Source organism: Misgurnus anguillicaudatus, chromosome 16, assembly GCF_027580225.2.
Source record: "Misgurnus anguillicaudatus chromosome 16, ASM2758022v2, whole genome shotgun sequence".
Lineage (NCBI taxonomy): Eukaryota > Metazoa > Chordata > Actinopteri > Cypriniformes > Cobitidae > Misgurnus > Misgurnus anguillicaudatus.
Genome location: NC_073352.2, coordinates 30,853,501 through 30,868,256, shown reverse-complemented (window position 1 = coordinate 30,868,256; position 14,756 = coordinate 30,853,501). Strand labels below are relative to the sequence as shown.

Here is a 14,756-nt window from a genome sequence, read left to right as displayed (position 1 = left end):
CTTTTGGGCCACCGTAGTCTACGTAATCTGTACGTCACTCTTCCGTTGTTCACAGTAGCAGCGTCGCATGCTAGCTAGTATAAACAATGCTGGGTTTAAATTAATGTAACGTCTATTTGTAACGTTATTTTTTACTAATCATTATCTCTAAATTATAATCCTAGAAGTATTTAATTGACTCGACCACCATGGACGCAGAAAACCGATCCAGAAAGGTGAGTGTTACTTGGTCGTAGCTCGTAAATAAACATGTTAACGTAACAGTTAGCTTGAAATACAGTAAAACACATTCGAGCGACATTCCTGTTCAAACCTTATATTTTTATTGTGTTTATAATTATTTTTGTGTAGTAAATGTTATATGTTTATTCAATATAGATTATCGTTTTAGATGTTTATATACGTTAACTAGCAAAACGTGTACGAATCCAACAAACGTATTACATGTCCATAAGTTTACATGTGCAACTTTTATGACACTGGCATACTTGTACTTTTTAAAATTAACTATCACACAGTACGATCATTTAGAGTTAACTTGTAAGGGTAAACGTAAATAAAAAATTATGAAGACACCTTCTGTCATATATTTGTGTAAAGTCTTGATGTTGATAAAGAAAACATGAAGACGTTATATTTATACCCAAGTAAGTTACAATGAATTCAAATGGATACGAATCTGTTTTCGGTATTTCACTACAACCACATAAGAACAATATTTGTATTTTTTAAACTGCTATATAACTTGTATGTCATTTGTAAGTGTTTTAATGCTGTATTTGTGTAATTTGGGCGATTGTTTTAATGTTTATCGATGATTATATAAATGCAGGAACATTTATTGTCAAATAAGTCATTTTATGCAAATTGTTATTTGTAATAATTAAAGTAATACTTATTCATGGTACACACAAGAGGTCACAACAGATCATAACAGTATAATATTTTCTGTAAAAAGTGTCTTGTATAGTAGAAAATCAAGACAAAATCAAGTTTGGCAGTACCAGAAATGACAACAGGAAATCATAATTTTTAGCTATATAAAAGTCTGTTCGCAGAAAGTATTATATATATTACGACCTCTAACATCTTGTGAAAATTATTTAAATATTAAAAATAGGGCTGGGAAAAGATTAATCGCGATTAATCACATACAAAATAAAAGGTTTTTTTTTTGCATAATATATGTGTGTGTACTATGTGTAATTATGGTCTATATTTAACCACACACACATACATATATTCATGTCAGATTTTTTTATTTATATATCAATTTATATTTAATATAGAATATATAAAAATATAAATAAATATATACTCATATAAATGTTTCTTACATACATGAATGTGTGTTTGTATTTATATGTACATAATAATTACACACAACACACACTCGTATATTATGCCAAAAATCACTTTTATTTTGTATGCGATTAATCTTTTCCCAGCCATAAATAACCATTTGAAAAATAGACATTAGACACCAAATGTACCTGCAATTACATAACCCCCCCATGCAAATTCTCAGAGAAGCAACAGTGAGGAGAGGTCTGGATCCGAGGGGTCAGAGGATGATGACTATGTACCGTATGTTCCTGTTAAGATCAGAAAACAGCAGATGGTAAGTAACCCCTTCTTAAATTTCAACATTAACGCTCACTTAAACAAATTGTGTTTTTCTGTGTCTGCCAATATTAAATGTCACACTGTCACAGTCATTCTGGATGAACTCTTTCTCTTCCTAATGTTTGCTCTTTGATCAAATATATGAGTATTTACCTTGTAATGGAAATAAAGTTCATTGTGTGATGTGTCCCACAACAGTTTCAGAAGATGATGCGACTGCGAGGAAAAGGGCTCACGGAGGAGGAACAGAAAGACAGTGGAGGAGAGCAGAAAGATGAGGATGAAGGTCTTGGTCCACGATCCAATGTCAGTTTACTGGACCAGCACCAACACCTCAAGGAAAAAGCTGAAGGTCTTTGTCCTTTACATCACAGTGTATACAATGTATAACCTGTTTTTTTGCTTAGTGTTTAGTGCAGGGGTCTTCAACTTTTTTGTTAGCTACCACAATGGATAAAACAATCTGAAGGGCTACTTTTTTATATACCCTACTGGAAAATCCAGCTATGACCAGCATAATCTGGTGCGCTGGTTTTAGCTGGTGTAGCAAGCTGATCTAGCTGTGTTTTGGTCAGTTTTTAAGCTGGTCTAGCTGGACTTAGCTGGTCAGGCTGGAAGACCAGCTGACCCACCAGCTTTGTCAGGCTGGGAGGACCAGCTTAAACCAGCTACTGCCACTTTAAGCCAGCTACCAGCTTATGCTGGTCTTAGCTGGATTTTCCAGTAGGGTAGTCTACTCAAAACTTTTTTGTTTTACTTATTGATTTTATTTTATTTTACATGCTAATGTGTTTTATCATTGTTTAAAATGTTAACATTCATAAAAAAGCCAAGCTAATATAAAAAATATGTAATAAAAAATATTAAAATTGAGGCTATTAAAATTGAGGCTATTAGTAGAATGTGGTTTGGCGGGAACTTACAGGCTCCATGTGGGCAACCTGGTGCCCGCAGGCACCATGTTGATGTAATGACTGTGGTGTAATAGCCATTGGTGCTTTTGGTGGTCGATATGTGCTGTCTGATCCGACTCTCCCTCTCTCTTGCCAACAATTTCCTGTTTGTTCTTCACTTTCCTTATTTTAATAAAAACACCCTGTATTTATATTTTCATTAACATTTATAGCTCGTAAGGAGTCAGCTAAAGAGAAACAGTTAAAAGAGGAAGAAAAGATTCTGGAGAGCGTGGCTGAAGGCAGAGGTAAGCAAACGCAGAATCAAACAAGTTTTTGTTTATACTGTATGTAATAAGCAGTATGTCATTTTTTTTAAAAAATAATTCTGCTTTTTAATTGTCTTTATCAGCTTTGATGTCCGTAAAGGAAATGGCCAAAGGCATCACATACGAAGACCCGATTAAAACATAGTGAGTGACTTTCAATGCCCGCTAGATCGTCCGCAGCCTTGTTTGTTTTCCAGTATAAACAAGCTTCCTTTTCTTCTCTCCAGCTGGAAACCACCGCGTTACATTCTCGGCATGCCACCGGCGCGCCACGAGCGAGTCCGGAAAAAGTACCATATTCTCGTGGAGGGTGAAGGCATTCCAGCTCCCATTAAGAGCTTCAGAGAGATGAAGTTTCCTCAGGGTAAGATTCATCTTAGCTGGTTTACATGCGACACTTCATTCACAGCACCACGCTAATAGCCTTCTCTTAATGGTCTCTTGCAGCCATTCTGAAAGGTTTGAAGAAGAAAGGAATCCTTCACCCGACACCCATTCAGATTCAGGGGATACCGACGATGTAAGTCTGCCTGTGGGGGTGTTTTGCTAGAATCTTTGTCATACGGTGCTAGGGTTTTACTTTTGTTTGGAATTGTAATTGAAATGTATTCTCTTTGTTGCTACGTCCAGTCTCTCTGGACGAGACATGATCGGTATCGCCTTCACCGGCTCAGGAAAGACCCTCGTGTTCACTTTGCCCATCATCATGTTCTGTCTGGAGCAGGAGAAAAGATTGCCTTTCTGTAAGAGAGAGGGACCCTACGGCCTCATCATCTGCCCTTCTGTAAGTTTTTTTTTACAGATTTTTGAGCTTCTGTTATTCACAATGCTCCAAACAGCCAGCAACGTGTGAAGATTTGTTGCATTTTTCTTTCCGCCTGTAGAGGGAGCTGGCGAGACAGACTCATACTATAATTGAGTACTACTGTAAATTGCTGGAAGATGAGGGGGCTCCACAGTTGCGGTGTGCTTTGTGTATTGGGGGAATGTCAGTCAAAGAGCAGATGGAGGTGGTGAAACAGTAAGTCAGTTTTTTGCATATTTAAAAAACACATTTGACATGCTTGTTTTTCATACTTGTGATCATGTCACTGCAGCGGGGTGCATATGATGGTGGCCACTCCAGGCAGACTGATGGATCTGTTGAACAAGAAAATGGTGAGTCTGGACATCTGCCGTTATTTGGCTCTCGATGAGGCTGACAGGATGATTGATATGGGTTTTGAGGAAGACATCAGGACCATCTTCTCTTACTTCAAGGTAATTTTTCTTGCACATCTCATACTGTTATTTTCAATTAGGAGGTGCAGGGATTGACATTAACTTTTTTGCTCAGCAACCAAAGTGGCTAGTTGTTTTCCAAAGTTACTAGCCACTCAGCATTTTCACTGGCCACAATTTTGTTGCTGGTAAAATACATTTTATATGATTAAATTTGACTTTGGCATCCTAAAATGACTTTAATTTGAGTAATTGTACTCGATTTAGCTAGATTAGATGCGATTGACCTTTAAATGCACCCAAATTAAGACTACATTATTTAGCTGGTAATATCAGTATAGATCATATCATATATTTAGGTGCATAAAAACATGCTAGAAAGGCATAAATAGATTAACTTCTAATGAAAATATTCACTAGGGTTTCCCCCTAGTGGACGCAGTTAATATGAGTACTATGAAAAGTTGCCTGTTTTCCACTTTTGTGTCTTTAAACGCTCGTTTTTTGAGGTCGACAGCTTATAAAAACTTATTTCTGGGGTTTTTGGCTTGTTAGCTGTACATATTGTCACACAGCAGCTTTTAGGCATTATTCTGTTTTTTGTTGTAAGCCAAAAATGACAAGGAGGCAGCCTCTCGCAATACAAAGTCAATGGAGACGGTTGGATTGTTTTCCCCTCCGGAAATCCATTTCTGTGTCTTTAAACGCTCGTTTTTTGAAGTCGAAAGCTTATAAAAACGTATTTGTTTTTTTTGGATTGTTAGATGTACACCTTGTCACACAGCAGCTTTTAGGTATTATTCTGTTTTTAAGTTTAATATGTAAATACGTTTTTATAAGCTGTCGACCCCAAAAAACGAGCGTTTAAAGACACAAAAATGGATACAGGCAACTTTTCATAGTACTTCTATTACTAAAACTGCGCCCAATAGGGGGAAACGTAGTCAGAGATCCACTTTTTTCTCCTTAAAGGCTGAGTTTTACGTCTCGACAGCTTATAAAAACGTATTTCTGGGTTCTTTGGCTTGTTAGCTGTACATATTGTCACACAGCAGCTTTTAGGCATTATTCAGTTTTTTGTTATAAGCCAGAAATGACAAGGAGGCGGCTTCTCGCAATACAAAGTCAATGGAGATGGTTGGATTGCGTCCCCCCCCGGTGGGCGTGGTTTTCAAATTTGCATAACTGCGCTCTGTCTCTATGCAATTTGAGTAGAGGCAGATACTAGTTTGAATATTCATAGATCCACATAAATAAGGCAATTACATTCAAGTGATTTTAAAGCATGTAGAAATTACTGTCAAGGGAAAACTTTTACACCCTATTATGATGCTTAAAGAGTTTTAAGTGATACAATTATTTAAATTATGCACTACAGGGAGACTTCACATAAAAATAGTTTTTTTACATTTTATGAAAGTTTGGATAAATGAGATCTTTATGAATTCAGGATTTTCTACCTGCAGGTGAGCAACCTTTTCTCATTATGATGGTTTTGTTTAGGGTCAAAGACAAACGCTGCTGTTCAGTGCCACTATGCCCAAGAAGATCCAGAACTTTGCCAAGAGTGCTTTAGTTAAGCCCATCACTATTAATGTTGGCAGAGCAGGAGCTGCAAGCTTGGACGTCATCCAGGTAAAACATTACGATTCATTTTAAAGGGGCCATGGCATGAAAATCTGACTTTTTCCATGTTTAACCCGTTAATTGGCGCTGTCCCGTGAGCGGGACACCTACGTTTATTTCAGTATTTTCTATGTAAATGTTAATCTATCACGGCAAACTATATATTGTTGGAAAGGTCTAAAAATGTATTTTTCATATTTCAAAACCTTTTAGCAGTAATAATAATGCAGTAACTGTAATTTATTCATTTGTGACACAAGTATGCAGCAAACCTCAAAGCAAACCAGCACAAACCTTTAAAAATAATACTATATTGCATTTGTATTTATTACAAATAAATGTAAACTGCTTTAAAAAAAAATGAATATATTCACCTCCAGACACAAAAATGTGAAGTGTCTTCTTTAAAACAAAAATTACCAAAATTAAAACCAAAATTAGGCTTCTAGACCAAAAAAAAAAAAATTGCCAGAGTTATATTAATTTAAAGGTGTATATCACCTTTTCACCAACCCCCCACTCAAAAAGGGCTGCGCCAGTTAAAGGGTTAAGTGCTATGATTGGGTCCACAGTGCTTCTATCAACCTAGAAAATGTGAAAAATAACAACCCAGTAACTTAGTTTTGGTAAACCATTCTCTACAAGCACATGAAAAAATAAGTTGTTGAAATTTGACTCTTCTTATGATGTCATAAGGAGCGCTTATTATAATAATACCACCCCTTCTGCACTATCCAATCACAGCACTCCCATTTAGTGCAGAGAAAAACATAATTGAGTTTTAATTGCAACAAACCACCATCATTGTGATCAGTGTTTGAATTTCATCAGGTCATTTGCATTTTAAAGGACACACCCAAAACGACACATTTTTGCACACACCTTCAAAGTGGCAATTTTAACATGTTATAATAAATTATTTATATGGTATTTTGAGCTAAAACTTCACATATGTGCTCTGGGGACACCAAAGATTTATTTGACATCTTAAAAAAGTCTTGTGCCATGGCCCCTTTAAGAGCCTTGTTGCTTTTAGAAAACATGCTTAACATGCTACATATTATTTTTTAAGTAAAATCATTAAACCACTCCGTTTCACAGTCCCTCCAGAACAACGCGATTATGCGATCGCATAATTCAACGCATGATCAACCAAAGTCCGCATATTTATGCGGGGGGCACATTTTTTCAAATACGCCACACTTTTGCACCATAAATTGCAGATTTCCGTGCGCAAAATATGGGGCTTGCATGATTTCATAATCCCGCATTTTCGTAGCAAAAAGTCACTTATATCTTAGCAGAAAAATGTTGCATTTACTTCACACAAGCACAGCCATGTCCCCTGTTGCCATGGGAACGTTATGAAGTGACGTGATTATGTCAACATCATTGAAAAGCTGCAAGCAATTTTTGCAAGTTTTTGCAATTTTATTGCATAAATATCTCGCATATTCCATCGCATTTTTTAAGAAAGCGTGCCGCAAGATCAAGGTTTTTTGCCTGCAACAATCACAACAAACTTTTTTTCTGAAAGGACAGATTAAAGGATATTGATGTGATACCGATAAGTTGTGTGTTTTTAGGAAGTGGAGTATGTCAAAGAAGAGGCCAAAATGGTTTATCTGCTGGAGTGTCTCCAGAAGACCACACCTCCAGTGCGTAGACCTTTCATCTCATTTTCACTTCATCACAATCTCTTTGGAATATCTAATTTCTCACACTTTCCACATTGCATACTAGGTGTTAATATTTGCTGAGAAGAAAGCAGATGTGGACGCAATACATGAGTATCTGCTGCTTAAAGGTGTGGAGGCCGTGGCTATACATGGAGGAAAAGGTACTTCCTCATTCATCTCAGTCTTTTTGTAGTACAAACATCATCAGTCAGCCTCGTACGGGCTGAATCCCCCAAGTTATCCACTGGGTGTCATCTTGTAATGTTTTTCTGATCATAGACTACGTTCACGCTGCCATTAAAATCCAATTTTCTGTTCATATGTGACCCATGTCTGACCGTGTGAACAGCACAAACCACATGGAATCTGATCTTTTCGATTCTGATTTGAGCCACTTCCATATGTGGTTCTAAATCATATGACCGACCCGCACGTGACCTGAAGACCGCCTCGGCTCGTATGCTCTCGTATCGCTGGCTCCCACGGAATTGAGATAAAACCGAGGGTAACCTTACGACCTCTCTGATAAAGCCAATACAGAAGTGATATAAACTGCAATTCATCTAGGGATGGGATGATACCAGTTTCACGATTAACTGCGATAAAATGTCCTGACAGTTAGTATTATTGTTTAAAATGTAATTATCTAAACAACCGCGTTTGATTACCGTGATTTTTAAAACTCGCGGTAAATCCTGTTGCGCACATGCAACATAGTTTTTTGCACAAAAATGCATTTAAAGGATAATATATTGTATTCATTCATGGTAAACTTATTAGACAGATTTATTTATTTTTTTACCACAGAAATAATTTCAGGGACAATGAATATTATATTGTGATTTTCAAAAATAAAACTTGTTTAAATGTTTTTAGTGTGTGTATCAGTTCTTTTTGAACATCTTATTTTAAAGCAACACTATGTAGTTTTTTTTACCTTTAAATAATGTCTCTAAAATTATTTCAGTGATAGAACAACTTTTAACTGGACAAATTGTACTGTTGCTGCAACCTGAGCAGCCTCCTAGCTGCTACAAGCAAACTCTGAAAGTGGCGGTGGAGGGTAGAGCACACAGCCCCGCCCCTCCCCCTGCCTGCAGAAGAGTGTCTGATACAGGCACTGGTGTTGCTTTTCAACCACATGGGGGAGCTGTAAGTAATTTTTACATGGAAACTACATAGTGTTGCTTTAACAAAACCATGATAATATTGATAACCGTGATAACTTTGGTCACTATAATCATGATATAAAATTGTCATACCGTCCCATCCCTAAATTCATCAAATTGGCTTCAAAAATGATCTTCAGAAACCTATGGGTGACATAATGGACACTATGTCCATATTTTATTACAGTTTATGGAAAAAAACGCGTCAACTGGCTGGTCCACCACATAGATATGTATAAAGGCTAGATGTGTTACGGCGTAGTCTCTAACGTCATCACCTGGCGGCCATCTTTCCTCAGACAACTCGCTCACTAGTAGCATTGAGTTTAATGGTGCAGGTACTTTTAAATGACCATAACGTGCCCAATTTTCTACCGATTTTCAAACGGTTTGGTTTTTTAACAAATGCTTTATAATGTTTCATGAATTTTTTATTTATTTTTAGTATAAGTATGCAGTGTCATAAGTACATCTTTGACGTTTATAACAAACCAAACCGTTTGAAAATCGGTAAAAAATTAAGCAAGTTATGGTCATTTAAAAGGACCTGCATCATTAAAACTCAATGCTACGAGTGAGCGAGCGCCCTGTGGTAAGATGGCCGCCAAAATGCAGACTTTCCACTCAATTGGCCAGCAGCGCGGGCGAGACATCTAGCCTTTATACATATCTATGGTCCACCACACCCGCTCGGTAGTCTGCACGTTCCCGCGTGCTGCAAGTGACGTATTAGGGTGATTCTCACGAAATCCAGACTAATGGTGCGTTTACACCAACCGCGGTAGAGGCGTGAAGCGCGAGTGATTTCAATGTTAAGTCAATGTGCAGACGCGTTGACGCGCGTCAGGAGGTCCCACGGCGCGGAAGAGGCGTTCGGCGCGGAGTGGAAGATGCGTTTCCGCCTCATTCGCGCGTGAAGCTCGCGCGAAAGGCGCGAATTGATCGTTGTGCGCGGTACGCGCGAATAGTGCTTTTTTGTGCATTTTGCGCTTCACGCGAATTTGCGGCTGGCGCCCGAGTTGAAACATTTGAAAAGTGGCGGAATTTCACGCCGCGTTAACCAATCAGGAGCCTGCTTGCTGCTGTGGTGGCAGCCCCGCCCGGAGTCACTCACTCAAGCAGTCACTCGAAGCTATATGACACAAGTTGTTATTTCTATAGAGGAGACAGGAATAAAAAGGACCTCGCTTGGAAGAGTGTCAGTAAGGACTTTGGGCAACCTGGTAAGTTGTAATACACACTTCACTTTTGAGTCACGTGACGTTTATCGACCCGCGCCGTTTATTTCCCCCTATAGTAAGGTTACCCAATACAAACTGGTAACTCTCTTGATAAATGCACAATCAACATCAGTCATCTTGCAAACAGACACTCGCACAGCAGTTGCCCCTCCCACAAGAAGTGGATTTTGCTTCGGACGCGCGTCAAATGCTTGCTTTTTCCGCGCGTCTACTCCGCTCTACACGCGCGAATGCATTCAAAGTGTTCAAGCGGCAAACTATGCGCGGTAGACGCGATTTTGACGCCCAAAACGCGTTTGGTGTAAACTCAGCATTAGAAGGTGTCCAGCATCAGATTTTTTTAAAAAGCCCTTAAAGCCAATTTTTTTGGCACATATAAGATAAAGGTCTGAACTTACTATAACCATTATTTTGAAAGGATTTAAAAAATATTTCCTATAGAATTATTTACATTTTTTAGATTATCATTATCAAAAAATATCATTACATAAATATATGCATTTATAAACTCATGTTTCGGTAATGAGAACTAAAAAGTTGTCAGGTACTATGACAAACAAAATTTCAACTTTTATCTGGAGAGAAAAATAAGAATTGCTTACCTGGTAGCCATCTTGAGTGTCACAGTCAATTATGTCCCTTGCAACATTTTTTTTTGTTTTTTTTGAAAATGTTAGTTCCTTGAGAACTTAAACAATGAATTGAAAATTGTTGCAGAGGTTGAGAAATTTTTTTTGGACACATTTTTATATTCCTTATTATTGTCTCTACATTGACCAATGATCACCAAATACCACATGTTTCTTTACTGTAAATGTTTATAGTATAACATGCACTGAAGCTTTTTATTTTTTAGATTTTTTAATTATAAATATTTCCATGTCAAAGAACGCAAATCCAGTCATGCACACGTTGCGGTAATGAAAATGTTTTCCTTAAATGTGGAAAAACAACAAAATTTGTATGATGTCATTTGAAATCATGTGCAAAATAGTACACGAAGAGATGTTTATAACTGTATGCTGCTTATTTTTTATAGCATTTATTTTTTTATCAAAATGTTTCATGACACCTCATAAGTCTAATTTTGCGAAAATCACCCATTATTGTTCTTTTGCGGTTCAGGACCACGAATAGTTCACACAGCTTTCCGATTTTAGCCACGCAATGTGAACAGTCAAACAAAAAAATCTGAATTTGAGCATTAATGTTTGCAGTGTGAATGAAGTCTATAGGGTTTTTTGTTATGATGATGCTAAACTCCAGCTGTGCTTTTTTTTTAGACCAGGAAGAGCGAACCAAAGCCATCGAGGCATTTAAAGGGGGAAAGAAGGATGTTTTGGTAGCTACTGATGTTGCTTCGAAGGGTCTGGATTTCCCAGCTATCCAACACGTGGTCAATTACGACATGCCAGAGGAGATCGAGAACTATGGTGTGTGTTTATTTTCTTGTTTATACATCATGTGATAAACTATAGGTGTTTCTACTAAATGTATTTTAGGGTCCTGGTTTGTAATGTCCGGTTTGTTATTTACAGTTCACAGAATAGGAAGAACAGGTCGATCAGGAAAGACTGGAATAGCCACAACATTTATCAACAAAGGATGTGGTAAGTATTTAAAATGATTAATTAAGTGATTTCATAGCTTATGGTTTAGGGTGGTCCTTATTTTTCAACTTTTAAAAGTTCATACCAATATGTTTGAATAAATAATTTTATTTATAAAATATTTTTCAATATTAATTAATATTTAAAGGTTGCTCAGGACCTTTGAAGTTTTACAAAATTTGCGTATTATGTGATACTTTGTGCTAGCATGTATAAATGTTTCATAATATATACTTATGGCAGCAACGGACTTATTTGACCATGCAAGTAAAACTCGTGTTTTAGTTGTGATGTCTTTCAAAGCAAGAAAGCTTCAATGTGAATGAAGCACAATAGACAATATACACTGAGACAATGGCTGAAGCAACGCGAAGCAATTCTGCTGCAACCTCTAGATATTGTAATCTCGCGGTAAATCCTGTCCAGCTAGAATCAGTTTGACGCAGGCGCGCACATGCAACATAGTTTTTTGCACAAGAAGGCATTTAATGTATTGTATTCATTCACGGTAAACTTATTAGACAATTTATTTTATTTTTTTACCACAGAAATAATTTCAAGGACATGAAATATTAAAATGTGATTTTCAAAAATAAAACTTTCAGTGTGTAACAGCTCTTTTTGAACATTTCCATCTCATTTTAACAAAACCATGATAATATTGATAACCGTGGGTCACTATAATCATGATATGAAATTTTCCTACCGTCCCATCTAGAGCTGCAAATTTCGACTATTTTTTCAACCGATTAGTCTATCGATTATTTTTTCGATTAATCGAATAGTCTAAAGATTTTTTTTTACAAATAATAAATGTAACATCTGCTATTAATGCCAACATTTTATTGAAGCATTTTCTCAATTAAACAAATACACAAACAGTGCCAGTGCCAAGGAAAATATAACAAATCACATAAAAACAAGTCCAACATTAATTCAGCCTAACATAAACAGTGCAAAAGGGGCATTATTCACCTTAAACAAATAAAATATATTAATATTAAAGAAGTAAAATAAAAATAAATCAAACTGAATAATAACTCCTTATTAATATAAAAACATCTCCCGCTCTTTATTGTTCCAGCCCTAGTGCTAATCATAAACTAATGAAGAGTCATCATTAACTACAAAATGACTCACATGAAATCATTGTTTATTAATACATTAACTAAAAAACATGTCATGTTGTACTTAATGATGACTCTTCATTAGTTTATGATTAGTACATGCATTTACTCAGCATTAGTTCAGACTGAAGTAAAAAATAAGTTCATTGTGATTCATGAACCCTTATTATAAAATGTAACCATTATATTATTACTGTTAATATTATTACTATCAGTAGTAACGTTACTGCATTCTCATTTAGCATCAACTTTAACATTTTACTTTTCTTAAGTCTCGGGTAAAGACAAATTTAGTTAGCATGATCTTCTAATATTTTATAAACGGGGTTTACGCTGCTGTTACTTTAAATAAACGCATGTCAGGAATACCTAACGAGACGAGCTTTTATAATATCTGCGCACATAGCAAAAAAATAAGCTATGGGAACTCCGCGCTGCCAGCTGGCTTTCAGTGCACGCGGGCACATGCCTATCTCAGTGTAACACAGTAACTTATTATTTCATAACTTCTTAATATAAAAAGTTAAACATGTCCCGCTCTTTATTTACTGTTTCAACATACTGCCCAGACGCGATGCAATGTCGTGTCTGTCAGGCGTCTCGCAGCTCGTATTAAACTAAGATGTAATCACACAGCTGTATTAAGCACCATATATGCCTGCATTGATTCTATTGTTGTATAAAAACTTACTGTAAAAATTCAAATACTTACGCTGCCGTCGCGTCATTCTGAGGTCGGAGAGCTCCAGGTTGTTTTCTTTTAAGATGATCATGCACAGATGTTGCGCTGCTGTGGTATGCCATTTCAGTTTTACACAGTATGTGTTTTATTTGGTCTCTGCTTAAAGTATTCCCACACTTTTGATCACGTTCTGGCTGTTTGGTATAACACTTGTATTATCCGGTCGGAGCTGAAGCCGCCTTCATTTGAAAACGTAAACAATGCGACGCATCGACGCATTTCCGGCAAATCGACGTAATTACGTAATCGACGTAATCGACTACGTCGACGCGTCGTTCCAGCCCTAGTCCCATCCCTAAATTGGAGTAAAAAAATCAAAAGTTTAGTTTCATGTGCTCACGCGAAACTATTGCGTGCGCACGTGAAAGTTTCACTTGTGTACGCGATACATTCACGTGTGCACGCGAAACTAAACGCAATAGTTTTACATGTGCACGCGATAGTTTTAGAATTGTGCAGAATTTTTTTTTAAATGTTTAGTTTCACGTGCTCACGTGAAACTATTGCGTGCGCACGTGAAACAATAGTTTTACGTGTGCATGTGATAGTTTCACGTGCGCACGCGAAACTAGACTTTATTTAATTAGTAATTTATTTAATGTCCCCTTAGGGTCTCCGTACCACCCTATAAAGTTTTTCTTTTCCAAAAATAAAATGACTGCACACAATATAAATCATGTTTAGAGCATATAAAGTTGTAATTAAAAGTCTAAATGTCCCTGATTTCTTTTCAGATGAGTCGGTGCTGATGGATCTCAAAGCTTTGTTGGTGGAAGCCAAGCAGAAAGTTCCTCCTGTACTGCAGGTCCTCCAGACGGGTGATGAGACGATGTTGGATATTGGAGGTACAAATGACATAAATGTTTTGCAACTTTTTTTTGGGTTCTGCTGTGAAATTAAACATATTTTGTTTATTTTTTCCTCATGCAAGGAGAGAGAGGCTGTACATTTTGTGGCGGTTTGGGTCACAGGATTACAGATTGTCCCAAGTTGGAGGCCATGCAGACGAAACAGGTCACCAATATTGGCCGCAAAGACTACTTGGCCAACAGCTCGATGGACTTCTAATGCTGTCTACATACCTGCCCGAATCCACTGTCATTTTATTTTATACAAAATGTATTTTAATGTGAAAAGTGTACAGTGTTATTTTTTTCATTGATTTCAGTGAAATTGTCTTGGGGAATGACATATGCTGCCTGTATGTTTCAAAATACTGCTTAAAATAATGCAGGTCAAACATTTATATATATATTAAATGCAAAGTTTGTAACAGGTGATAATTCCTACCGATGCGCTTTGTTTGACATTTTCTTCTGAATCACACCCATGCGTTTTTTGATAACTTGTTTGCTTCACATCCAGTGTAAATAAATGTGAAGGTGAACTACAACTCCTGTTTGTTTTATGATACAATAAAATCTTGTCTTGAGATTATCTCTGATCTTTACAGCCATGTTTAAGTGATTAATACAGTAAGCATCAGTGTTGAA

The 14,756-nt window shown here is 36.9% G+C and overlaps 1 protein-coding gene across 1 annotated transcript; it reads left to right on the top strand.

Annotated features, from left to right (window-relative positions):
• The first annotated feature begins 22 nt into the window (after positions 1-22).
• LOC129421941 (probable ATP-dependent RNA helicase DDX41) lies at positions 23-14,656 on the top strand. Its single transcript, XM_055177549.2, has 17 exons — positions 23-215; positions 1,529-1,621; positions 1,825-1,978; positions 2,753-2,827; positions 2,932-2,992; positions 3,076-3,212; positions 3,296-3,368; positions 3,479-3,632; positions 3,733-3,869; positions 3,946-4,108; positions 5,573-5,704; positions 7,282-7,353; positions 7,439-7,535; positions 11,068-11,217; positions 11,323-11,394; positions 13,998-14,108; positions 14,195-14,656. The coding sequence occupies exons 1-17, from the start codon at positions 189-191 to the stop codon at positions 14,329-14,331; spliced, it is 1,845 nt and encodes a 614-aa protein (XP_055033524.1). The 5' UTR covers positions 23-188; the 3' UTR covers positions 14,332-14,656.
• The last annotated feature ends 100 nt before the right edge of the window (positions 14,657-14,756 follow it).

Bases quoted from the DNA above. Each gene is read 5' to 3' on its own strand.
- LOC129421941 (XM_055177549.2), top strand. From the start codon at position 189: ATGGACGCAGAAAACCGATCCAGAAAG. The intron at 3,213-3,295 runs GTAAGATTCATC...GGTCTCTTGCAG, and splicing joins AGAGATGAAGTTTCCTCAGG to CCATTCTGAAAGGTTTGAAG. The intron at 5,705-7,281 runs GTAAAACATTAC...GTGTGTTTTTAG, and splicing joins CAAGCTTGGACGTCATCCAG to GAAGTGGAGTATGTCAAAGA.